At 44.5% G+C, this 27,092-nt stretch overlaps 1 protein-coding gene across 9 annotated transcripts in view; it reads right to left on the bottom strand.

Moving 5' to 3' along the window:
* Positions 1-27,092, bottom strand: part of RALYL (RALY RNA binding protein like) — a 573,551-nt gene that overhangs the window by 152,657 nt on the left and 393,802 nt on the right. The window contains exon 1 of one of the 9 annotated variants that reach the window (XM_080647109.1): positions 14,150-14,760. The exons of 7 other annotated variants lie outside the window; for them this stretch is intronic. In XM_080647109.1, the coding sequence (XP_080503235.1) occupies positions 14,150-14,315 (166 nt within the window). In that variant the 5' untranslated portion in view covers positions 14,316-14,760. Of the gene's footprint in view, positions 1-14,149; positions 14,761-27,092 lie in introns of those variants that run through there. One more of the 9 variants, XM_080647106.1, reaches the window with a different exon arrangement.

The following is a 27,092-nucleotide window of genomic DNA, read 5'->3' as shown; positions in this document are numbered from 1 at the left end:
TAATAGGTGATTGCAAACTAAAGTATTCTTAAATCCCATAATACAGTTTCCATTATGAAAAGAGCATTGAACTGTTCCACTGAAGATTAATTAAGGATTATAAAATATTCAGAGTTCTTCTACTTAGAGTTTAATTATGGACTATTGATTTGATAGTCATCTGGTGAAGGTCCAAGCACAAATTCCAGAAAAATGGGGGACTTGTAAAACTATGTAATGTACATAGTGTGTGGGGGAAACGAGGAAATAGAATCCAAAGACATAATTAAGAATTTTGGTTATTGCATTGATAAAATGAGGAGAAGTTCTTTGGCTTAGTTTTAAAAAGATTTAGCAAGAAATAGAGAAGAGGACAAGACAAGTTGCTTGAGAATCCTCCAGCAAAGCCTGTGGCTTTGGGCCAAAATAAACCAAGGATATAAAATCCCAAATGTATGTCCAAGATGCTACTTTTTCAGTTCATCAAAAATTGGAGCAGTAAGTCAAGAGACTTGGACATTTTCCCTAGAAAATAGATAAGTAGATGGCTAACTCAATCCCTTAACAAGCATGTTAGCACTGTAAAGTGCTGAATAAATGATGATGAAAGGTTTCTAATTCAAATGTGAAACCTGCCTTTTATGTTGTCACTAAAAGACAGACAATGCAACGTTTTTGAATGATGAATTTGCAATAGTCATTAGATGGCCAACCACACTTTCTATTAAACATTAACTTTTCCAAAACAAGATTATTATTCCTATTTTAAAAATAAACAGTGCAGAATAAACCCCCAATCTCCCAAAAAAGGAGGCTGGGCAGGCACATTGATCGGTTACCACTGTTTGGTGGGCAATAAAACAAATCCTTCCCTCCTCTATGAAAAGCAGCAGTTAGCCTAGATGGCTCTGCTATCTCTCTGCCTGATTCTATGTCATTGATAGGTCACACTATTACCCAATGGTCCCAGCCCTGGCCGGTGTGGCTCAGTTGTTGGAGCATCATCCTTTGCATGGAAAGGTTGCTGGTTCAGTCCTGGTTGGGGCACATACAGGAGGCAACCAATGGATTTTTCTCTCTCACATTGATGTTCTCTCTTTCCCTCACCCCTCCTCTGTCTCTAAAATCAACAAAAACATCATTGGGTGAGGATTAGAAAAAAAAAAGAATAAAGCAGTTGATGTAAAAACAAAATAGAGCAGCCAGGCTGGTGTGGCTCAGTGGTTGAGCATCAGCTTATGAACCAGGAAGTCAACAGTTGGATTCCAGTCAGGGCACATGCCCGGGTTGTGGGCTGGATCCCAGGTGGGAGGTGTACAGGAAGCAGCTGAGCAATGATTCTCTCTCATCAGTGATGTTTCTATCTCTCTCTCCCAAACTGTAATTAGGTCCAAACTGTAGTTTGTATATTGTGGTTCACACTGCCAGTTGGGGCGTAAGACATGTGCTTAATGAAGAAGATGCCTGGTGGACTGTTGTCCCAGCTGGATAAGATTAAACATTTCCTCCGATTGTACTCATAGCAGTCCCCGAGCCCATGCTAATGAAACAAACCATGGCCTCTCTCATGGGAAGAAAGTAACATTTTTCAGAGAATTTAGTCACATTCTGCTGCCTGGAGGGAAAGCCAACATACTCGATTAGTTCATTGTCCTTTAAAGTATCTAACGTTTAACATGTACCTGCTGAAATGCAAAGGTGATCATGGAAACTATTAATGGAGACTAACTTCACAGCCTCTGTGGAGCAAGCCCTTCTTGAAACTGAAGATATTTGTATTCTGTGAAATTCCAAGTGTGTAAACTTGACATTTGATCAAAAAGAAAGTTAGGCTGGCTGAATTTTCTCACCGTCACAAATTGAAACGAAACTAAATAACGGTTTCTTCAAAGATAGATGTGTTCCTTTGTGTATATAAAGGTGACATAAACAATATGACACACATTCTATATGTGCACACACATATATATATATAATACATCGAATAGCAACACATCCACTTGGAGACTCTGTGGTCATGGGCACTGGGGACTGGCCCCAGTCTGCTCTGCCTTCCCGTGTCCATCCTCTGTTACCTTCTGTGAAGCAGGCTGGTCGGGTGGCCACAGTGGCCCCTGATCCCAAATGAGGGCAAACCTTCTGTGCTCAGAGCCCACAACACTGACCGTGGACGTGTTAGCTTGGTGCTCTGACCAACGCAGGTGAGAAGCTTGAAATAACTTACAAGCGTACAGTATTTTGCTCTCAATTCTTTATTGAGTTCCTTATTGCTTCACTAACAATGTTATCTTTTTTCAATTTCCAAGTCCAGGAGGTAAAATCGCTCCTTGGTAAAAATTCTTGGAAAGCTCCATTATACTCAAAAAAGAAAAAAATGTGTAGCATGGAGATCATGCTTTCAGAGTCTCTGCCTTATTCTAATAGATTTCAAGCATTCTAGACTCAGCTTTTATGTCAGGAATTTGCCAATGCTGAGAAAAACTTTGTGCTCTAACCACTGAGGTCAGTTTAATGCGCGGCATTCATTACTGACCCAGATTGTACATCCACGTGCTAGGAACACCGGCAGCCCTTCAGAGAGCTGCCACCTGCAATGCCTTTAAGTGCTTTAGAAAGAGGTCACTTTTAGTTACAATTCAAGAATTTCCAGTTGACACCACTACTGAGCAGCAGGAACAACGGAAAGAGAATGAAAGAAGAGAGTAGAAGGTAGTCCGTGAAATTATTTTATGATACCATTCTAATTACATCTCAAAACTTAAAAGTGGCAGAACATATGAGTGATACAGACTTTTTCTATATGTCATGAAGTCTTAATTTTCATAGATTCAGCCGGTATGCCCTGGACTTGGTGCGCGTTACTCTAGCCTACATCTTTGTGACAGTGGGGTCTGAAAAAATCAATCACTGTGTTCCTGCTGAGATTAATGGCTACAGATCTGTGGAGAAACAAACAGCTTGCTCCTCTAACGGAAGCAAAATTGATGTAAGGAATAATGAAACCTAGCAGCACAGCCAACCCAGATAGGAAGCAGCTGAGAATGGGGAGAGGCAAGTTTTAATTTTAATGTTGTCAGCCATCAGTCTGCAGTGCTTAAAGCACAGTGACACGGCATCTGGAGGCTTTAAATCCACTAATTAGAAACCAGCCCCGTTGCCCCATGATCAGTGCAGCAGAAGTCCTGAGCAGAAAGCCTGTGTTCCATGTGACTTCCTAAGTGAACCTTAAATTTGGGGTAAACATTGTTCAGTTACCCAGGACATATTATCAGTACTTTGAAATTATTATTATTATTATTATTATTGTTACTACTATTATCATAAATAGGGAGGAAAGGAGAGAGAGAGAAACACTGATGTGAGAGATACATAGATTGCTTGCCTCCCAACCAGGGATTGAACCCACAACCTAGGTATGTGCCCTAACCAGGAATTGAACCCAGGAACTGTTGGTGCACAGAACAACGTTCCAACCAAAGGAGCCACACCAGCCAGGGCTAAATTATTTTTAATACTTTTTATGAAATAATTAAATTGGAGTTGTTAGTAAACAAAATAACCCCAAAAGCTGAGGCCAAAAGGACCTTAGCAGATGAATATCACCTCTGGAGATACCTCCTGACTATAAAAAGGCAGGAGATATTTTACCAATAGACTACATCATAGTGTTTATTTGGAGCAAAGGACTGCAGTTTCCAGTTGCCGACAATGGTATATAGGGAAGACAATCTATTCCTTTCAATGTTTAACAGCTATTGATAGAAGGCGTCCTCGTGCCAGACCGCACTGGGGACACACAAAGAGGTATGTCTTCCAGGAGTGCAGCCAGATAACCGATTCGTCACAACCCACATGCAACACGAGGCACATGTAGGGCACAAGGAAAACTCGACTCGCCACCAGGAGCTGAGAGCAATTAATCAGCAGGAGGTGCTTATGGAGCTGGCACCTGAGATGAGCAGGAATTCACGAAGATGGGGGGTGTTTTATATAGAATAGGTAACCTAAGTGGTTAACAACGGAGAACAGAAGGAAAATACAGTGTCACACACCAACCTGGAATACACAAAGCGGAATGGCAAGAAATGAATCTGCAAAGTCAGATAATACCCGGTCAAGAGATGCCTTGTCAGTCTTATTGAAGTCATAAAGTTAGATATGGTTTACTTAAATTTACTTTTGTGCAAGGATTGAAGAATCTGTTCACTATGACAATTAAGTTATAAAGTTTGGATGGGTAAATAATAGGAAGGCTTTCAGTTTATACTGATGTAGGCATTGACCCAGAATAACTCAAAGAAATAACCAAGAAAACTTTTAGTTGATAGCACAAAGTGATGGTGCTTATTAGTCAACTAAAATTACTTCCAGACTTACTTGGTTTTCCAGGATATTTGACAGTTAAAGTTTGTTTAAATAAGGACAGGTAATGGAGATACACTGTATACTAACATCCAATAAATGCAACAACATTTTAACAATTAGATCATAACATGATTGAAGATTCCTACTAATTGACATTTCTAGATGGAAGATAATAAAATAGCCAAGACATAAGAACCAAAAGAACCCTAAGAATGGTAGTCGAGCCCCAAGCCACTTGCTCCTCTAACACCAAATAAACAAGGCAGGACTTGCGGAGTTGGGCTTGAAGTATGAGGCAAATTACTACAAGAGTTGATTTAATTCTTGTCAGTAGTTATAGAGGGGAAATGGTATTACTAATGATTAGTAGCTTCTCCAAACAACTAAAGACATGAGATGGTTGTCTCCGTAAGACAAAACCCACTTGCAGGGTCTTTAACCTGTAGAACAACTGTGGTTAGTATAAGAGCTGGTTAATTTAATGTGGCTCCACAGACCTAAAAGAAAACCTCAGCAATCAACGCCTATGATCTCCCTGACGCAGTCACTATACTTTATTTTTGTGCTTGCTTATTAACTTCTTTCTTAAAGAGCCAAGTAACAAAATATTTCTAAAGTAGAATTTTAAATTGGTTTTCCTTTCCATTTCAAATGAATTTTTCATGTCTGTTCAAATAGAATCCTCTCTCAAAATCTAGCCTGGGTTCTGGTAGAATCAGAAAACTACTTCTGTCTGAGAGAGAATAAACAAACGACTTCAGGAACCTGCATGGGTATCGCTGCCCCAGCCTTGGGGGGATTCGGAGCCCATTCGTCACATTCGAGCGGATCCTCTGTGCTGGAAACGGTCTCTAGGAAAGGCTAGTTCCATGTAAACAGCTCTGGGAGGACAACTTCGGGGACAGAACTTTTATGCCCACTTAGAACTTTCCTGTGGCCATTGCTCTCTCTATAGCTTACCAAAGCCAGACTTGAAGGAAAAAAGTAAATGAAAATTTCCTTGTACTCCAGTTAAAAACAAATGTTTTTTGATTCTGTGTCAGTGTATTATTTAATTGTGAATCAGCCCCGCATTAGTTACTGATGCTATAAATGAGCTAGAACTAAAGGTTCCAGGCGTCCTGCATGCATTTACAGGGGTTGTGTGTGTTTGCTATCCGATTTTATGTTCCATTTTATGATCATATAAAATAAAATACCGAAATGTTATAATCGGAGAGCACAGTAAGGGGGAAGTATGACTATGCACTTGAGTTGACAGATGCCGTTCAAATATGGGGGGAATGAAGGTGGAAAGTGGACCTCCCCCGGCACCCAGCAGAGGGGACTGCAAAGTCAAGTTCCCTGGCCTGTGGGGCACCTGGAGGAGACCCATACAATTTGAAGAACAATGTGTGTTTGTTTAAGGAAATACATCCTCTGTTCCTCTAGGGCAGTTTCAAGTTCACTAGGGGTCAAAAGAATCATATAATCATAAAAAATATACTTACGGACTTTCCAATGATAAGCAGCCTAAGGCATGAGGCATTACAAAAATACATGCCACACTCTCTCTAAGAAGTTTAAGGAAATGGATGTGGATTTTATCTTTATTTTAACACAAATGAGGTTCTAGAGAGAATAGAATGTCAATGATAAGAGACCATTAAGACCTTGAGTCAGTATTAAGGCATATGTAATGTAGCCCTATCTAACTATAGGGTCAGCAATTCCGTAGTCAGAAGGAGAGTGCGATTCAGAAAATAACGCCAAGAAATCAATAACTAGGAAAAGGAAAAGGAATCAAAGGTCACACCACACAATTCAGCTGTGCAGACCAAGAAGGGGCAGCAACTCATTCTGAACTCAGACTTGGCAGTGCGCTTGCTTCTGGAACTTCTGAAACCCTTGCAGCCTTCTGCAGGAAGAGAGCAGGTGCACTGTCAGTGAGCATTTCACTTGCATCTGTGTCTGTAAGCGTTTTCTCAGAATAGTTTTCCTGTTTTTATATGATTCAAATAATAGGGATATTGGTCAAACACTATATTTTGACTTTTAACTTTAATTTCTTAGTTTCCTCAAGAGACACAAAAGCTGATTCTTTCCCTCAGGCCAATGACATGTTTTAATTTAACTTGGTGTTTGATTTCCTGGAGAGTAGATATCAAAATTATGAGTAACATTTTGAAATTGCATTGAAAATTAAAAGGGTCATAATTACTAGATTAGTGCTTCTACATGTTCAATAATTGCCCTGTTGCATGCATTACATTAGTTATATATAACAAAGTGCTTAAAATAATACCTGGCATAGAGTTCAAGAAATGTCAAATGTTACTTTTATTATTTTTGTATTACTATTAATTCATTTATAGTTGTTCCAAGTGGATGAAAGCAAAGTTCTAGTAATAAAACCATGTAAAATTAGAATTCACATTTTTATTATAACTGCTTAGTTTGGTGGGAGGTAGGCAATTTCCAAAGTTTTGATGATCTTTAAAGCCTAGTTAGAAGGATTAATAGCTAAAATATCATCTATTTAACCTACGTTGACATGTCTGAATGCACTTCTGTTCCCTCGTGGCTGCTTTAACCTTCCATGCCCCAAACAACAGCACATATATTCCCTTTGTTAATTATACTCTTTTAGATAGCTAGTGCTCATCCTCAGCTTAACTATAAATGCCCTTGACATGTTTTAGTGCAATGAAATGAAAACTCCTACAATGACAGTGGAAGGATACAATAAAACACACTGCAGGCAATGACACAGTTTAGCATCATTATCAAGGGCTCTGAGGTTTAGTCATGTTGAATGAACAGTTAAATTAATGAAGGATCGTCACCACACCCTCACCTTTTAATGCCAACTATGTAGTGTTGGTGCGATGACTTTCCATCTGCCTGCTCCCCTTTCATCGCCAACTTCTGTGAGCTGGTGTTTAGATTAACAATATGAAACTGTTAACTTTGACTTAAAATGACAATTTAATGTGGCTCAACAAAATAGACAGACTGTCCAAAAAGCATAATTACAGCAGATCACGGCTTTTGAGAAAGTTGCTTTCTAAGCTCCCCACGGCAGGACACGTTAGACACTCCAAAGACTCCTTCCCATGTTATCTTCTCTCCATCAGTGCATTGGAGTGCCCATCTTGTCTATCACCATGTAAAAATCCAAGAACTTATAAGCATACTAGAGGCCCAGTGCACGAAATTCCTGCACTCAGGTGTGGGGGTGTTCCCCAGCCTGGCCTGTGCCCTCTCACAGCGCAGGAGCCCCGGAATCAATCTCCACAAAGAGGTAGGCCCTGCCCACCCATCCGGGGCTCCTCGATGGATTGCCCCAAAGAGGTAGGCTGGAGCCGGGGGTCCCACCCCTGGTGTCGCCAGGTGGAGCCTCCAGGACCCGCCCCCACAGCTCCTTGTGGAGCCGCTGGGACAGCCTCTGCACTGTGTAGAGCCGCAGGGACACCCCCCATGTTGTCACGCGGAGCCACGGGACCTTTCCCCCCCCACCCCACGCCCAGCGTTGCCGCCCGGAGCTGCAGGACCCGCCTCCGTGCCACGCACACTGAGTCAGGTCCCCGCCCACCCACACGTGCCCGCTGCACATGCAGCCTCTTGGTGGAGGATTGTTTTGACGTGAGGGTATCATGGCATGAGGGCATGATGACTACATAGGCTTTTATTAGTATAGATATGCATAACCCATGGACACAGACAATAATGTACTGAAGGCCCCGGGGAAGGGGGGCGGGAGGGGTTGAGGGAGTCATTGGAGGGAAAAGGACGGGACACCTGTAATACTTTCAACAACAAAGATTGAAATCACACACACACACACACACCTGTGCATTCATGGCAGAATTTTCAAAAGACACATTGAGATCTACTTCAACACCTATCTGATTTAGCTAAGAATCTAGTTGCTTAGCATGTATCAGGTGTTCTCTGTAAACAAAACTCCCATCATTTGTCACTGTCACCTTCTTTGAGAGGTCAGTGCCGTTCTGTAGAGAACATTAATGTGAACAACTGTGGTGGGGCAGGGCCAGCACCAAGGTTTCTATGTAGGTCTAGACAGGAATGCAGCCCGGATTCTCAGAGGAGAGAAACTAAACGAGCAGGTGGTGGATGAGAGCCAAGTTCAAAGTAAATGGACAAATGGTCACCTTCTACAAGTGACCTTTGATTATGGGAGCACTGAAATAGAAAAATACCTGGGGGGGGGGGAGAGAGAGAGAGAGAGGAAAGCATTCCTTCAGGTGGACCCAGTTGCAGCCGCAGGATGGAACTTGAGAAAGCAAAGCACAGGGAGGGGGAGAGGCAGAGCCCCGCGTACCGGGGGGTCCTCAGCCATCCTGCCTACACCCGCTCTCTTCAATGACAGCCCCGGTGAGCATGCTCTACCACGCCATCCTGACGCTGGCCGCAGACAGGAGTCCACGGAGGAAAGTGCACCCTCCATGGCTCACTCCATGCCCGCCGTAGACATCACATCAGGAACCGGAGGGGAAAAGGCTGGAGAAATTTCAGCTGTCGGCCAGGATTCCCAACAAGCGTTGATGACAGAAAAATCAAGGGTTGAATTTAAGGGTGTCTTCCAGAGAGCCTTACATAATAAGTGTCAAGTATTTTTTTTTTAGTGTAAACTTAAAAAAATTTTAACCTAGATCATATGGCTCTTCAACTCGTTCTGTAATAATGTCAACATTTGAGATATGATCTAATTACGGAACGAAGAGTCATGCCTGCGTTCATCTTCACAGTTACATATGGCATCAACATAAATACTTGTTTTGAGTAATAATCCATTTTTATCTTTTCTATCCAATTTGTATTAATTTCAAAAAATATTTCAATAAAGATTTATATAAGACCAAATGTAGCAATGAAGATGTATGTGTCAAGTAAGACAGCGCATGTTCTAACAATTCCAGAACATCAAACCAATTATCCACTTGACCACTAACGCACCAATTCTATACCAATTAAGAATGGCAGCCAGCGTTTCCTCCTGCCAATCCCTTAGGAAACTGGACAGCATTCCCATCAAACTATGAATTTATTTGTTTCTCATAGCAAGATTTTTAAAGAGAGGGAGGGTTAATCAATCAAGAATATAAGAATAGTCGTAAGAAGACAAATCAGAAAATATTCTTGTTCAAATAATATCTCTCTGGCTCTGAGTGACCACGATTTGATTCTCTTTCATTTAATGATTAGATGCCTTGACTAGCATAAAGTGTAGTGATTTCTAAAACATCATTCTTATTATTTTTATTTTAATAGAACTATTTCACAAGTCACTTCAAAGTACAGTGTTTCTTAAAAGTTAGTAAATACATATAATATCTGAACTCAGTTACAAATAAAATACATTGTTACATTTAATTCTATGTCCTACTTACCCATCCAATGCCTCTGATGTTTTTTTAATCTCATATCTGTTCATTAATTCTAGTTTTCTTCTCTGTCTTCCTCCAATACCCCAAGTACCCCAGGGACTTTGCACATGCTGTGTACACCTGGAACTATGCGGGAAGTAGAGATTGCTCCCTCACTTCCTCCAGGTGTCTGATCAAATGTCACCTTAATCACAGTGGCTTTTCCTGTCTACCCCATAGAAAAGAGCAGTTTTCCACTCCACCTTCCCAAACTCTCTTTCCCTCTTTCTTGCTTTATTTTTTCTCCGTAGAAAATAGCATCACGTGGCATATGGCATATTATACATTTATTTGCATTTTGTTTTCCCTTCCCAAATAGAACTTCGTTTTGTACATTGCTACAGTCTTAGTGTAAGAGCCGTGTCTGGAGAGTAATGTAAGGGGTGATGAATAAATAGTTCTTTCTGTGACTAAACTTCATTAGAGAGTTATGGGTTGTTATGAGTGAAGCATTGTATTATGCTCTGAGAATACATCCAACAAGAATAATAGGCACCTCATGTGAAAGGAAAATGAGAGATTGATGGAATAAGCAGATAAATGTCACTGTATAAGACAGAACCATAGGAAGTGTGAGCAAATTATAATTACCTGAGAAGAGAGAAGAGGAAGAGAAATTTGACTTGGAAATGGGAGAGACCTTTGTGAAGGAGGTGGCACTTGAGTGAAACCTTGACTAGCAATGGTTTCTGCACGAGAAGATGCTGGTGCAGGCCGCCCGTCCATAGAGCAGGCATGGCAAAGCCGGGGCAATCCGGAGCCTGGTCAAGCCCAGAACACAGGTGGAGTGAGGAAGGCGGGGGTGAGGAGGACGCGGATGTCTGAGACATGATGTCATATCTGTATTTCATTTTCCAGTTCTGTGATTCCCAACATTTGGGAACATGAGAATACTTTTCTTTAAGCATTGAACATAATTATATCCAATGTGATATGTTTTTAAATAACATATAAAATATATGGCATAAAAAGTTTATAAGTTTAGTATCACCTTTTAAATACATTTTATTAATTAAACATACCACTTTAGAACCCAAAATTAGTATATGTTTATATATGTGTGTGTATGTGATACATGTGTGCAATATATACATATTTTTCATCATTACACAGGCAATGATTAATGTTCTCATGGATTCTAGGGCCTCTTGCATTAAACCCAGGGTCACGTGGATATGAACACATGGGCCCAGAGCCCCAGTGTAGGCAATGAGAACCATCCAATGTCTTTGAGGAGAATTACATGATGAAACTATGTACTGGAAACGCTGAGGTTAGACATGGAAGACACTCCAAAAACCATCTGTGCACTGGTCACTGAAGGCATCGAAGAACTTGCAACCCACAGACATGGGACAAGCTCACAGGAGACTGACGGCGGGACTCAGTTCCTGACATGATCTCAGCAAGTCTTCCCACAGTAAGGTGGGTAAGGTCACCCTAACGCATCCTTAGCAGCCAGAAAGCCACGTCTGCTCCTACTTAGCACAATGAGAGGAAGTGTTAGCCCTACAATGAGAGGGGCACTGTTTTCTCGCTGCGTATGAGGTTGTAGGATGTTCAAAAATCCACACCTAACATCATATGGGCCCTGCTCTAAGGTTTCCCTATGTATGTATTTCAAAAACATATTTAGCTTTAAGAATTTCTCTCTCTGTCTTTTTAAAAAACAAAACACATGTTTTCTCAAGGTCATTTGGAATTCCAGTAAGGGAGGTCACTGGTATACTTTGTTTTACACATAATACGAATTTTGAGAGTTTATACATAAACTTCACACTTTAATAAATAGACTAATGCAATATGTGAAAAAAAAAATCTATATTTAAACTCTGAAGGAAAAGGTTTTACAAATGATGATTCCGACCCAACCTAATTTGTAAAACCAGATTTCCATCCATTAAAGTCTCTTAAAGTGATTTCTACGTGTTTGGCTCTGTTAGACATAGGCAATCATTTTGTAATGCCCCCCCCCCGCCCCCCACCGCCCCAATTCAAATCTAATTGACAGTCATTATGCAGTTACGCGCCAGGAAGACCTGCCAGCTGAATGAACGCGCAGGCGGTCTCCTTTTCCACAGCAACTGCTCCCCCACCCCCGCCTCAGGGGATTATAAATGACCCGCCTGGGCAGGGGGAATGGGTGGGTTTAAAAATCCCACAGGAATTCTCAAAGGCTTAGCACAATTTCTGCTTTAAACATTCCGCCCCCCCCTTCCCCCCCCCCCCCCCCCCCCCCGCCCGTGCTGGTGCTGCCACCTCACGCCCTGGGTGCTCAGGCGGCTTGCTGCTCTCTCCTGGGCCTCCAGAAGGAAGTAGCATTGTTTCTGCTGGAGGATATTATAGTAAATCTTTATGGAATGAGAAAATTAAAAACTTTATTTATGTACTTCTGCAATTTTAAAGACAATCATAGGAACACTCTTCTCCTTTCCCACACTGAGATTTTAAGCATGCAATTATTGCTTTAATTGGATTACAATTGCCTCTAGCTTAGTTTATGCCTTTACATGATCAAAACACATAAACCATATGATTTAAAGCGGAGCTGCACTGGCTTCTGGTGAGGGGATCCTCCAGATATTATTGTATGCCCATGGAGAGCAAACAAGGGCATTGCATTCCACTTCTGCAAAGATTATTGGCGTAAGATAGACATTCATTTAAGGATCCCATTTGCTTTTATTGCTAAGGTTTCTTAACACTTTATTTTACTGCATTCCTGCTCTCCAGTCTTTTATATGGTTAGAATATAGAACAGTTAGTGCAGTAGAAGCCAGCCAATGATCCAGGTAGACAAGACACACCGGGCTTTGAAAATCTAAACGGTTCAGCACACCCACTGTGTCTGGCTGCATAATTACACATTGCTGGCTTGCCTCATGTAATTCACAGTTTCTTCCTGCTGCTTCGTCGCAGACTCCAGCAAGCACATTTTAGGGAGGGACACTCAGGACAGTTTTCCTGTGAATCTTTTATTTGCCATGTGCATTAAGGCGATGGTTGCCCACATGGAAAAACATGAGGGGTGTATGAGACAGGAGCAATGGGGCGTGCATGTTTCCAGTACGTGCACCGCTCAGAGTGACTCTTGCAGAAGGAAATCACAAGGAGAAAATCAGCAACCGACTTGTCGGCTGTGTACGAACCATGTTTATAGGGAAAAGCAGCCACTGTCCCACACTTTCTCAATCGCAGGGCAGAAATGGAATCCAGAGGCAGGAAGCACTGAAATGCGCTGGCGGTCGCAGCTCACCGGCGTGCCATGGAGCATCAAACTTCCTTGAACAAGAGAAATGTTAGCGTTCAGCTCGCAGGTGACGACGGACCAAAGACCACATTATCACCCTCAAAAAATACTATGTTCCTATCGTCCTGTAGCCTTTGATGGAGGAATTGCTGCTGCTGCTGCTGCTTCTGTGTTTTCCGTATTCGGTAACACCCAGGACGTCAGGATGGAGATCAAGCCGGTGGACCTGGACCACAGAACAAGTGTGGTCACCTGCCTCAGGCGGGAGCCGGTCAGTGCAGGGCCACGGGCTCCATGGCAACACTTACTTCAGACCCGAGAAGAGAAAGTGGCTCAGAGCCGCTGGCCGAGGTGGGCGGAGAGGTCGCCCTGCCAGGCACGGGGCTCTGCCGTGAAAGGGTTTCCACAAGACTCGGATTTCCAGCTAAATCCGAGCGGCTTTCAGTCCCACAACCACTTTGTTCCGGACATTTGGCCAGAGCAATTGTCATGCTGCTGTTCTGTGAGATCAGCCCCTTTGGCGTGGATCACAGGTGACTCCTCATAGCCCTTGGACATGCTTCCTGTCCTGAATTAAGTTACAAATATGGCCGGGACCAAGAAGTTTGGCACCAAAGAATATTCTGTTACATATTCGCAATGAACCTCTCCCCTCCATCCCAAAGTGTTTAGAGACACTGAGAGTTACACTTGAAATGGGATGAATAAACAGATGTGTGAGGCTCCCTTCCCAAACCTTTCAATAGACCCCCAGGGAGAAAACCCCTTGCTCCCAGTAAAGAAGGGAGAGAGAGCGAGAGAGAGGGAGAGAGCAGAGAGCGAGCGCTACCCAGTGCTCTGCTTGATGAAGGATGCTGAGCTCCACTGGAATTGCATCGAGCTGTTTCTCTGTTGATTTTGTAAACCTTTTCAAGGGTTTCCATAGTAACAAGTGAATTCCTCCTGCTCTCGCCCCCCACATCTTTCTGGCATGTAACAGCGATAAAAATAAAGGCGAGGGTGAAAAAGCTACACTGTCTTTTCTAGTCCCAGGAAATATCTGAAGAAGTCATGGTCAGTCTCTCCTAAGAAATCAGTTCATTTCTCCCACCGCCTGTCATGAAAAGTTGGGTCAGAGTGTACTCACATCGCTGATGCCGGCGCTTGCTCCTGTACATGGTCATCCTGAGGCAATGCCCTCCCGCAGGGAGCTCTGCCACCAGACAAAGGCGGCTGGGCTCCTGCTTCGCAGGAGGACTGTTGCTCACTGACAGGAGGTAACCAGCGATCCCGGCGAGCCCGGGTGATACCATTCTCTGAAATTACAGGGGAGCCGCCGCCTGTCACGCTCTATCTCACGCCCATCTGCTGGAGCAAATGGCATCTCCTTGGCCTAGGACAGCAGTGAGGCTCCTCGGACAGCAGCGCGTGCTGGAAGCAGCGGGGAGTGCAGAATGGGTTCGCATGTTTAGCAAGAACACGAAGACTGGGAAATCCAAATCTGAAATCTGCACGCCCCTGTTTGATATTCCCAGACATGACAGCTCTGCGTGAGGCCCGTCTTTCAGCCGCTCCGGATACGCGGGCTTCTGTTTATTTAGAAAACCTGCTCAGTCCTGCTCTGAGCTCCCGCTGCCCTTTGCGTGCTCAGACATCACAGCAGTGATCACTCTTAGTTTTGTCTGTTTGTCTGGACAGACTGTTCTCAGGAAAAGCGGGAAAGCCATGTTTTCACACGACACCCCCAGCTCTCTGGGCGGGGGGGGCGGGGGGGGAGTGCAGTGAGGTCTCAGGCTGGGGGCGGGGGAATGGGGTGGGCGGGACTACTGTGTGCTGGGCAGCCTGCCCCTCCTGAGAGAGGCTCACCTGCTCTGCCTCCTCAGAGTCCTCAGACCTCCATGTTCCCAGGAACTGGGCGTCTCCTGGTCTGTGCTTTCCCACGGTCACCTCCCGGCCGCGTGGAAGCTCTGCCTTCCTGGCTTGCTCTCTGCCCTGAGAGTGATGCCCGGCGCCCCCAGCGCATGAGTTCCAACCTCCTTCAGGGCGGTTACGGTGTCTGAATGCAGTTCTTACTGAAAATGCAGGAGGGTGCACACCCACCAGAGGCGTCCTCTGTCCTGGTTAGGCGGGAGGTCTCCTCTTGCAGCTGTAAGGAGAGTCATGTCCATGGCCAACGTTCCTTCCCAGGGAGCCAACAGGCTGCCCTCTGAGCGCACGAGAGGCCGGCCCTCCAGTCTTCCTGTAGAAGGAGTTTGTCAGCGTCAAGAATATGTTCCTACTCAAGTCCGGACTGCATTTCATGGTTGCAGACACTGAGAAGAGCATCTCAGAGGGTTTCAGCGTGCTGCCTCTCCAGCTTCCTTGCTTTGTGACTAACAAGCATCACTGTTTAGCAAGGCTCCCCACGGTGCTCATCCCTTGCTGTACAGCATCATCAGTGCCTGTGTTCATCTACAGACAACGTAAGACATGAGAAGACTTTTCCTTGTGTTTCCTCTAACAGGGAGATCAAAATATGTCAATAAATCAAACGAGCAGGTCTTTTCTGACCAACACAGGAGACTCCTCACCTCCCACAGCCCTTCCTTGCTAACATGTTCTCCGTCGCCCTTGACAATCACCTGAAATGCGTGTGTTTACATGCTGGCTTCCTTCTGTTGGCCTCTACCTGACAGAGCAGGAGCTTTCTGAGCACAGGGCTGCCCTTTGCTGGGAGATGTCCGTCCAAGGTCAGATCAGCCCCGCACAAAGTCGGCTCTCGGTAAATATTTGCTTAATTAAATGACTTTTGCATACAAACTTAAATTATAAAGACAATACAAACACAGATTATTTTTTAACTAGAGGCCCAGTGCACAAAATTCGTGCACGGGGAGGGGGTGTCCCTCAGCCCAGCCTGCACCCTGTCCAATCTGGGACCCCTCGAGGGATGTCTGACTGCCCGTTTAAGCCCGATCCTGGTGGGATCAGGCCTAAACGGGCAGTCGGACATCCATCTCACAATCCAGGACTGCTGGCTCCCAACTGCTCGCCTGCCTGCCTTCCTGATTGCCCCTAACCGCTTCTGCCTGCCAGCCTGATCACCCCCTAACCACTCCCCTGCCAGCCTGATTTATGCCTAACTGCTCCCCTGCCAGCCTGTTTTCCCCTAACTGCCCTCCCCTGCAGGCCTTGTCCCCCCCCAACTGCTCTCCCCTGCAGGCCTGGGTCCTCCCCAACTGCCTTTCCCTGCAGGCCTGGTCACCCCCAACTTCCCTCCTTGCCGGCTTGGTCACCCCTAACTGCCCTCCCCTGCAGGCATGATTGCTCCCAACTGTCCTCCCCTGCTGGCCTGATCGTCCACAACTACCCTCCCTTGCAGGCCTGGTCCCTCCCATCTTCCCTCCCTTGCTGGCCATCTTGTGGTGGCCATCTTGTGTCCACATGGGGGCAGGATCTTTGACCACATGGGGGCAGCCATCTTGTGTGTTGGAGTGATGGTCAATCTGCATATTACTCTTTTATTAGATAGGATAGAGGCCTGGTGCATGGGTGGGGGCCAGCTGGTTTACCCTGAAGGGTGTCCCGGATCAGGGTGGGGGTTCCCTTGGGGCGTGGGGCGGCCTGGGTGAGGGGCCTGTGGTGGTTTGCAGGCCGGCCCCGCCCCCTGGCAACCCAAGTGGAGGCCCTGGGATCTGGGGTTTATTTATCTTCTACAATTGAAACTTTGTAGCCTGGAGCGGAGCCAAGCCTTCTGCTTGCTTCGAGGCGGCAGCCATTTTTGGGGGGATTTATGTATCTTCTATAATTGAAACTTTGTAGCCTTAAGTGGAGACCTGGGCCAGCCAGGGTGTGTGGAAAGCTTGGCTTCCTCCATCGCAGGGGGCAACCCTAGCCTCCTGCTCTTTCCAGCTCCGTGGCTGCCGCCATTTCTGTTTGGGTTTATGTATCTTCTATCATTGAAACTTTGTAGCCTTGAGTGGAGGCCTAGGCCAGCAAGGGCAGGCGGAAAGCTTGGCTTCCTCTATTGCCGGGAAAACCCAAGCCTCCCTCCTGCTTTCTGTGGCCGTAGCCATCTTGGTTGGGTTTATTTGCATATTTGCTCCTGATTGGTGGGTGTGGCTTATGGGCGTGGCAGAGTGATGGTTAATTTGCATATTACTCTTTTATGAGATAGGATGAATTCAGACAATAGCCATTGATGAAAGTTATTTTCTTACTTAAAGCAAATACTTGTTACTTTGTGTCTGTCTTTCGGTCCTAAGGTTAGTGTGAATGAGTTCACTGATTTGAATGAACTTGCATATACTCACAGGCGTAAAGTTATATTTTAAACTTCCTGAGCCAAAGTCACAACCAGTAAGCAACATCTCCTTAGTAAAAGTCTCCTATGCCTTAAGACCAATAAAGCACAAAACCTTAAACCATGGTCCAGCGGATGCTGAAAACGATGCTGGGATGGATCAACATCCCATTTTAGCATCTTCATCCTCATTTTGTTTCTGTAAAGTGAGGCTGAGAGGTGAAGGCTTTGGCGAGAGTCCCGCAGGGAACAAGAGGCCATGCCCTACTGGAGTGGCCTGGTCCTTCTGCAGAGCCAGGGCCATGTGACCTGACATGCCACGGGGTCTGGGGCCTGGGGTCACACAGGAGACAGGTTTCCACAGCAGCGAGGGTTGCTCTCCAGCCTCTGAGGCTTTGGCTTGCTGGAGTGACATTCAGGTTCAGGACCACAGCGGGTGGCTTGGACAGGGCTCTGCTCAGCTCCATGGTAGGGGTCACAGGTCACCACACCTGCCTCTCCACAGTGCCCTGGCCATTGTCCTTTCCTCCAAAAAGAACACTCAAAGGATGTTGACCAACTACCCAAGAGCATCCGATGATGAGTCTGTCCAGAGTGCTGACATCCTCCTCTTGTTTCAAATTATAATCTACCAGAGGCCTAGTGCACGGATTCACGCACCGGTGGGGTCCCTCGGCCTGGCCTGCGGGGATCAGTGGATCTCCTCGCCGCCACAGCCTGGCCTTACCTGCCAGCTTGTCGGGCTCCAGCCCACTGTCCGTGTACATCCCACACAGCATGAAGTAGTGCACGAAGCAAGCGTCAGGTGGCCGGGATGAGCCAGAGCCTGGGCTGGGTGCCATGCCGCTCCCACTCATTCCGTCCCCACTGCTCCTGCCACCACCACTTAGATGTTCAAGGGGAGTGTGTGAAGGAGAGGCTCACGCCCTCGCAGCTGCACTTGTCAGCTGAGTGGTGCTCCCTCTGTGGGAGCACACTGAACACCAGGGGGCAGCTCCTGCATTGAGTGTCTGCCCCCTGGTGGTAAGTGCATGTCATAGCTACCGGCTGGTCATTTGGTCGTCTGGTTGCATAGGCTTTTATATATATAGACTAGAGGCCTGTTGCAGGAAGATTCCTGCAAGACTAGGGCTTCCTGCGGCCTGGGCGAAGCAGAGAAGGGAGCGAAGCCCACGGGCTTCACTCCCTTCTCCACTGCCTAGCTCCCTCCCGTCTCCACTGCCTCACTCCCTCCCGTCTCCACTGCCTCGCTTCCTTCTCTGCTGCTTTGCTCCCTTCTGTAGCACTTGGCTTCCTTCTACGCTGTCTTCAGTCTTCACTCCACGCCTGCGTATGCAAATTAACGGCCATCTTTGTTGGGTTTAATTTGCATACTCGCTCCTGATTGGCTGGTGGGCATAGTGGAGGGACGGTCAATTTGCATGTTTCTCTTTTACTAGTGCAGATGTTGACTTTGATAAAACATTAAAGAATTTGATCAAGACATAGAACACAGACTGTGTAGAAATATTTAACTTGAACCATGTTATACATTTCAGATAATTACCAGAACAATTGAATATTAAAACTAAAAAGGTGCAAAGAGGGGACACTGCCCAGACTCCTCATCTCCTGATGTCTGGAAGAGGACACACAGCTCTTACCAGGTTGCTGGGTGGGACTGAGGGCCAAGGGCCAGGACCTCATGCAACCTGAACCAGGCCCCCCACCTGGGGCTAAAGTTACCCAGAGACTGTCCCTCGGAGCAATGACCCTGAAATTATTCCCTATGTGATACAGTGACACCTCCACTATCCTTCAGTCATTTTTTCTCAGGTTGGACAGAATACGACCCATAGTTCACCTTCCTGTGATGTCATTCTCTGACGATGAGTGGACAGAGCAAGCCTCCTCCTGCTAACAGGCCAGCTGTCCCTGTGGTCACTCGGCCTTTTCTCCTCTCAAATATAAACTCTGTTCTCTCTATCGAAACAACTACTTACTAGTACAACACCCATACATTCCTGAAAATAGTCCTCTCACAAATCCTTTTAGGGACAACTGAATAATTTAGAACCCAGCACAATCACCAACCCATCTTTTCAACAGTTCAAAATGCACATCTGCATTTTACATGTCTATGCTGAGTTGCTGTCTTGCCAAATGCCTCTAGAACTGCACCCACATCTGTTTGCCAAAGTCAAGTGCCCTCCTGTTAGTGGGTAATCTAAAAATAGTCATTAATTAAAATATTCAGTGGCTATCATATTAACATAACAAATTAACATTGAAATGAAATGTATTTTACTTTAAGGATAAAAGTTTTGTTGTCATGGTCCTGGTCAGGGAGCTCAGTTGGTTAGAGTGTCATCCTGATGTACCAAGGTTTTGGGTTTGGTCCCCAATCAGGGCACATATAAAAGTCAACCAATGAATGAATGAAGTGGAAAAAAATCGATCTCTCTCTCTCTCTCTCTCTCTCTCTCTCTCTCTCCCTTCCTCTCTTTCTAAAATCAATAAATAAATTAAAAAATTTAAAAATGTTTTCTTGAATCTGTTTAATACATGACAAAAAAAAATTGAAACTAGACCACCAACTTACACCATTCACAAAAATAAACTAAAAATGGATAAAGGTCTTAAACGTAAGATGGGAAACCATAAAAATCTTAGAAGACTCCATAGGCAGCAAAATAGCAGACATTTGTTGTAGCAGTATTTTTACTGATACAGCTCCTAGGGCAATGGTAACTAAAGAGAAAATAAACAAAGGGGACTACATCAAAATAAAAAGCTTCTGCACAGCAAAAGAAACCATCAACAAAACAACAAGAAAGCCCACAGCATGGGAGAACATATTTGCCAATGTTGTCTCTAATAAGGGTTTAATCTCCAAAATTTAAGGGAACTCATACAACTTAACAAAAGGAAGATAAACAATCCAATCAAAAAATGGGCAAAGGACCTAATTAGACCCCTTACAAAAGAGGACATACAGAAGGCCAAGAGACATATGAAAACATGCTCAAAGTCACTAATCATCCGAAAGATGCAAATCAAAATGACAATGAGGTAACATCTTACACCTGTCAGAATGGCTATCATTAACAAATCAGCAAACGACAAGTGCTGGCGAGGATGCAGAGAAAAAGGAACCCTCATGCACTGCTGGTGGGAATGCAGACTGGTGCAGCCACTGTGGAGTCTCCTCACAAAATTAAAAATGGAACTCCCATTTGACCCAATAATCTCACTCCTAGGAATATATCCCAAGAAACTAGAAACACCAATCAGAAAGGATATATGCACCCCTATGTTCATAGCAGCACAATTTACAATAGCTAAGATTTGGAAACAGCCTAAGTGCCCATCAGCAGATGAGTGGATTAAAAAACTGTGGTACATCTACACAATGGAATACTATGGTGCCATAAAAAAGAAGGAATTCTTACCATTTGCAATAGCATAGATGGAGCTGGAGAGCATTATGCTAAGTGAAATAAGCCAGTTGGAGAAAGATAGATATCACATGATCTCACTCATAACCTATTTAATAAAGAGGGAATATACAAATTGACCGTCATGCTATCACAAAGATGGTGGTGGCCATAGCCACAAGATGGCGGTGCCCAGTCCCCTCAGCCCTGCAGTAGTTCCCCAGTCCTTTTAGCCCCGCTGGGGGGTGGCAGGTGTGTGGTGTAGCCGGACCCCCCCTAAGCCCCCAAGCCACCCAGGGCCAGCCCAAGGTGCAGGCAAGCCTCGGATGTTGGCTGCCCAGCTGCCCAGGGTGGGCTAAGGCCCAGGCAAGCCTCAGATGGTGGCTGCCCAGCCACCCAGGGCTGCCTGAGGCTCAGGTAACCAGGGCTGGCCAAGGATTGTGCTGCTGGCAGTGGCAGCAGCAGAGGTGTGATGGGGGCGTTGCCTTCCCCTGATTGACAGGTTGCCTTCCACCCCTGAGGGCTCCTGGACTGTGAGAGGAGGCAGGCTGGGCTGAGGGACTCCTCCCCCCTCCAGTGCATGAATTTTCATGCACTGGGCCTCTAGTGTGGAATATAATGATCCACATAAACTGATGAACAAAAATAGATCCTGAGACAGAGAAGCATTGAACAGACCATCCCACATCAGGGGGATGGGTGGGGGAAAAGTAGGGGAGGTGTGTGTGTGTGTGGGGGGGTGAAAGGTCAACCAAAGGACTTGTCTGCATGAATATAAGCATAATCCATGGCCACAGTCAGTAGAGGGGTGAGGGCATGTGCTGGGGGAGGTGGGAACGAGTGGAGAGAGGTCAATAGGGAAAAAAGATTCATATGTAATACCGTGTTTCCCCGAAAATAAAACATCCTCCGAAAATAAGACCTACTTACAGGTTTCCTTCTGAGTGAAATATAAGGCATCCCCCGAAAATAAGGCCCAGGCTCTGTCTCAGAATGAAAATTAATTTACCATAAACTGGTCGCTAGGGCCGCCCTGACTGGCGTCTAGCAACCAGTGACATTACGCGGAGTCCTGATGTCACTGCTGTGTGGAGGCGGAGCGGAGGTCGGAGTGAGCAGTGAGCACGGGGCGGGAGAGAGGAGGAGACTTTCACAGATGCGTCTAGAAGAACAGGAGGATTAGAGCGGACGGGACTCGGCGAAGGTGGTGAGTGCTGGTCTGTCTCTGGTGACAGTACCTGATGCTCGCGGCCACCTTCATGATGAATGAAGGTTCTCAGTCAGTGGCAGACCCTGCTCCAGCCCAGATCCAGGCCCCAGCAAGCCCAGTCCCCAGGCAGGCCCCAGGGGGTAAATGTCTGATAAAGGGGTAGGGGGGATGTCTGGTGAAGGTGTTCAGTGGCACAGGGGTGGGGGGAGGGGGATCACTTAAAATGACACAGGAGGATCAGAGGGGACAATCAAAATGACACAGGAGGATCAAAAGGGGTTACTAAAATGGTAATCCCCCCTCTGATTCTCCTGTGCCATTTTGATTCCCCCCTCTGATCCACCCTGTGTCATTTTGAGTGATCCCCCTCCCCCCACCTTGATACCCCAATTCCTTTTTTTTTACCCCTAGAAATGAGCACAAAAAGAAAAAGCTACTCCGTGGAGTACAAGAAAGGAATCGTGGAAGACTCTTGGGGCCAAAATCTTACTGCTTTCTGCAAAGAGAAGATGTTGAGTATCCAATTGGTCCGAAAATGGCGAGCAGAGTATGGTAACCTCATTGAACAAGTGGACAAGGGAAATGCTAAAAAGCGCAAGTGTGGATCAGGTCGGCAACCATTATTTTCCGAGCTGGAAGACCTGATCTGTGAATGGGTTGTTGACAGAAGAGCAAAGGCTTTGGTTGTGAATAGGGCTCAGATTCAAGAATTTGCCCTTGCAATGGCACCACAGTTTGACATAGCCCCCGAAGACTTCAAAGCATCACAACACTGGCTGAATAATTTCCTTCAGCGAAGTGAACTGTCTTTAAGAAGATCTACAACATTGTTTAGGTTGGAAGATACTCAAGTTATTAAGCACGCACTTGCATTCAAGTCCTTTATTGATGATGCTGACTTCTCTAAATACAATCTTTCCAACATGATTGCTATGGATGAAACTGCAGTGTTTATGGGCCAATCATCTCAAACAACAATTGAACAGCAGGGTGCCTCCTTAGCGTACATTCCCTCCACTGCTTATGAAAGTGCACATGTTTCCTGTATTTTGGCAATTCGTCTGGATGGCACTAAAATCCCACCTTTAATCATTTCTAAGGGCAAGAAGGAAAAGATTGAACGTGTTTTGGGCATTTTTATTCTTGAAACTGAAAAAGCCTGGGCTACACAAGCAGTTATAAGGAAGTGGGTCGATTTAATGCTGCCGCTTGTTATGCGAGGGAGCCAAAGAGGTCTGCTAGTCTGGGATGCAGCCAGCACTCACCGCGCTAAAGACATGAAGACATTTCTTCACGAAAGAAAAATAGATCAGATAATGATTCCCGCAGGAATGACGGCCTATCTCCAGACTCTTGATATTGCAATAAACAAGCCATTCAAAGACAATTTGTGCATGGAAATTAATGACTACATTGAAAATAGAATGGAGAGAAATCAGCGTGGAAACTTTGTGAAACCTAAAGTGCAAGAAGTTGTGACTTGGGTGAAGAATTCATGGGAGAAAATCACTGACAGTTGCATTGCAAATGCACTGCTAGCAGGCTACCTTGACAAGAAGTACTCATTTAAAGACAGTGCTATTGCTAAACATGAGAGATTTGGTCCACTGATTCTGAAAGAAATGGAGTCACAAGAAATTCACCAGGAAATTCAGGAATTGGATTGTTATGATGATGTTCCAGAAGATGATGACATGATTGTCATTGAATAAATGAGTAAATTCTTGATACTGTAGGATTCACAGTTTGTCTGGTTTGTGTTGACAACTACCATACTACCGTACCGTATACAGGTAATAAATTTCCTTTATTTTCATTTAACAATAAATGTGTACCGTATTCTTCTTCATGGAAAAATAAGACATCTCCTGAAAATAAGACCTAGCGTGTCTTTGGGGGCAAAAATTAATATAAGACACTGTCTTATTTTCGGGAAAACACAGGTACTTTAAATAATTAAAAAAAAAACGTTTTCTTGTCATTTCATCTAGTACCTTAGTTTATTAGTATATTTATGATTGTTCTTTTCTAAATTTGAGGAAATAGAAAATTTTCTAATGTTTAGTCCAAGTCTTCATTAGTAATATTGGTTCAACTTAGGGAAAGAAGCCTCATTCTGGAATGTTTTTCTTTCCCACAAGTAGTTCATTGAATGTTTTCATTGATCTCAAAGAGACTTTTCAAAGTTTTTTTTTTTTTTTAACTGCAATTGGCTTTTATTAAGTCTTTATTCATTTCTTTGGACTTTCTCCAGTTCCTTCTGCTGTAGTCTCAAAGAAGTCTTTGAAATCATTAACATTTTGAAATATTTAATGCTAACAAGTATTAAGCACAGTTGAAATGTTTCTCCTCTACAACTCAATTTACAATGGATTGTAGGTCACTGAGTCAGTGGTCATTGTTTTTGGGTGTTCTCACTGTACTGCTTCCCTTTTTTTGTATGGTTTTTTTTCCATCTTATCTTACTTTCATCTTTCCTTTCTGTTGGCCCAACTTAGTTTTATCTTCTTGGGGGTGTTAGTTTCCTATTTATATCTGGACAAATTTGCATTGTGCTAAAGATAATGGCATTCTATCTTTTTTTTTTAAATCACATCCTTTGGATGGGTCTAAGTATTGCATGGTTAATAAAACAATTCTTTTAAAAAAAGAGGAGTAAATATATACAATTAAATTAACCTTGAACATGGTACATTTGCACAATGGAATACTACTCAGCTATGAAAAATAAGGAAATCTTAGTTTTCGAGACAGCATGGATGGACCTAGAGGGTGTTATGCTCAGTGAAATAAGCCAGTCAGAGAAAGACAAATACCATATGATTTCACTTATATGTGGAATCTAATGAGCAAAATAAACAAACAAAGTAGAAACAGGCTCATAGATACAGAGAACAGACTGACAGCTGTCAGAGGGGAGGGGTTTGTGGGAGAGAGGGGAGGGATCTGTGGGCTGGGTGAGAAAGGTGAAGGGATTAAGCAAAAAACAACAACAACAACAACAAAAAACAACCCACACCTCATAGACAGACAACAGTGTGGTGATTACCATAGAAAAAGCGGGGGTGGGGGGAGGTAGAAAAGGGTAAATGGGAGATAAATGGTGACTGAAAGAGACTAGACTTTGGGTGGTGAACACACAGTACAATATACAGATGATGTATTATAGAATTACACCTGAAACCTACATACTCTTATTAACCAATGCCACCCAATAAATTTTATTAAATTAAAAATATATAATATTTAAAATGGACAAAGACCAATACTAAGATGTATGAATTCATGGACTTTGAAAACCTACTAGATAAATGTAACTTTTTATTTATGGATCACATTCTGCATATTTTGGTTTCTAATGATTATTCCATAATTGTTACTCTAAAATGTCTAATAATTTCCAATGTATAATGTGCATAACACACCTTGTGTATATAAATCGTGTTCATTTCAGCCTGTGTGCAGGGTAGGTGCCCAGCAGTCCCGTCCTCCCATCTCCTTTTCTGTCTGTGTTTAGTTGTAATTAATTTGCAGATGAGCTCCCTCCGCCTGCCAGGTGAACAGACAGGCTTGCAGGTGTAACTCAGCGTGGCACAGCCCAGGGCCTCAGAAATACAGCTCCATCCCTCCTTGTGTGTGTTAGTTAGTGGCAGCTAATGGGCTCGAAAGCACCTGGCTAGTCCCTGACCTGGCGCATGTGTTCAAAGACAAGCATTCGAATAAACTCTGCATCTGTTTCACCAGCACAGCAGCATGTGGACAGGAAACATATAAGTGAAATTCACGATTCTCTTACGGTTACAAAAACTATTTCTAAATGTTTGCCTGACCGGCCCGGATACAGAAACAGGAGCTATAGGTGGAAAAGAGAGTCAATTTTATTTCCCAAACTGTCCTTTGGAGGGGTGAGTGCTAGCGCTCCATCACCCTAACTCACGCCTCCGGAGGCTTTAGGAAGCCCACCTGGACCGCACAACACAGTTCAATGCCTTTACTGGGCTCCGAAGCACGAACACAGCTGGCATGTGAGGAGGTGATTCCTCACATTTAGAAAGCTTTGGTTCCCAACTGCTGAGATAGTAAAAGAAATTCCTGTAAGAAAACAGTACAACAGAAAATAAACTGAAATACCTGTTTGTAGCTGCCTGATCTTGATTCAGTGAAAAACAACTGTGTTTTGCTTTTACTATTTTCTGGCTAAGGGGGTCAGGGTGAGTGGATGGCATGTGTTTCCAGGAACATAAATACCTCTGTTCCCACTTGGATCAGGTTAACCTGATTCTTTGTTGTAAGATTTAGGACTCCACCTATGACTCCTCACTGAAAGGAAATTAATTTGACTTTATGTTTTTCATATATAAAACACCTATACTTTGTGCGTTCACATTGTGCCTTTGGATAATGTAATCGCGTGGCTTTTATTTTGCTGGGGAGTACAGGCAACAGTTGGGTAATAACATGAAAGAATATTTTCTGTAAGCCCAATGGTAGGTGCTCTGAGAGTCTGTGCAGTCCCGACAGTGTGCAGAGCGCCCCTGGCCGCCTGTGACCCAGTGCTGTGCGCGGGGCGTGGGAAGAACAGAACCGGACGACCGGAGGCAGTGTGCATCACTGAGCTCAGTGGGAAGCTCAGAGGAAAGTGCTCGTGTCTGAGTGGACGATGGTACACAACTGTATTCAACACTTCAGAGACGTTACTTTCAGGTTTCCTTTAACCAATTTTAATCATACTCCAAACACTTGTTCATTCCTCAGATGAAGACAGAGAGTTAACAGAATTCTATGTCGCCCTGCTCCACTCCACAAACACCTACTGAGCACATACTTGTACAAGACACAGGGGGCAGAGGAAGCTGGAACAGCATGGTCTAGTCTTGAAATTTTATTTACTAATAGGTATTCTGAATCCAAAAGTTTAAAACTGTTTTGATAAAAACAGCAGCTAAAGCATCTGTCCACAGCAGGGAGGAGAGATGCACCAGGCCCCGTCACGCATGCTGGCTCTTGTGCAGAGTGGCGGTGAGCATGTCAGAAAGTCACGTAATATTTGGCAAGACCTCATTCCCTGTGGTGGTTTGCAGGCCGGCCATGCCCCCTGGCGACCCAAGGGGAGGCCCTGGTATCTGGGGTTTATTTATCTTCTATAATTGAAACTTTGTAGCCTTAAGCGGAGGCCTGGGCT

The sequence above is a fragment of the Plecotus auritus genome (assembly GCF_963455305.1).
Source record: "Plecotus auritus genome assembly, chromosome: 11".
Lineage (NCBI taxonomy): Eukaryota > Metazoa > Chordata > Mammalia > Chiroptera > Vespertilionidae > Plecotus > Plecotus auritus.
This window is presented reverse-complemented; position numbering and strand designations above follow the sequence as displayed.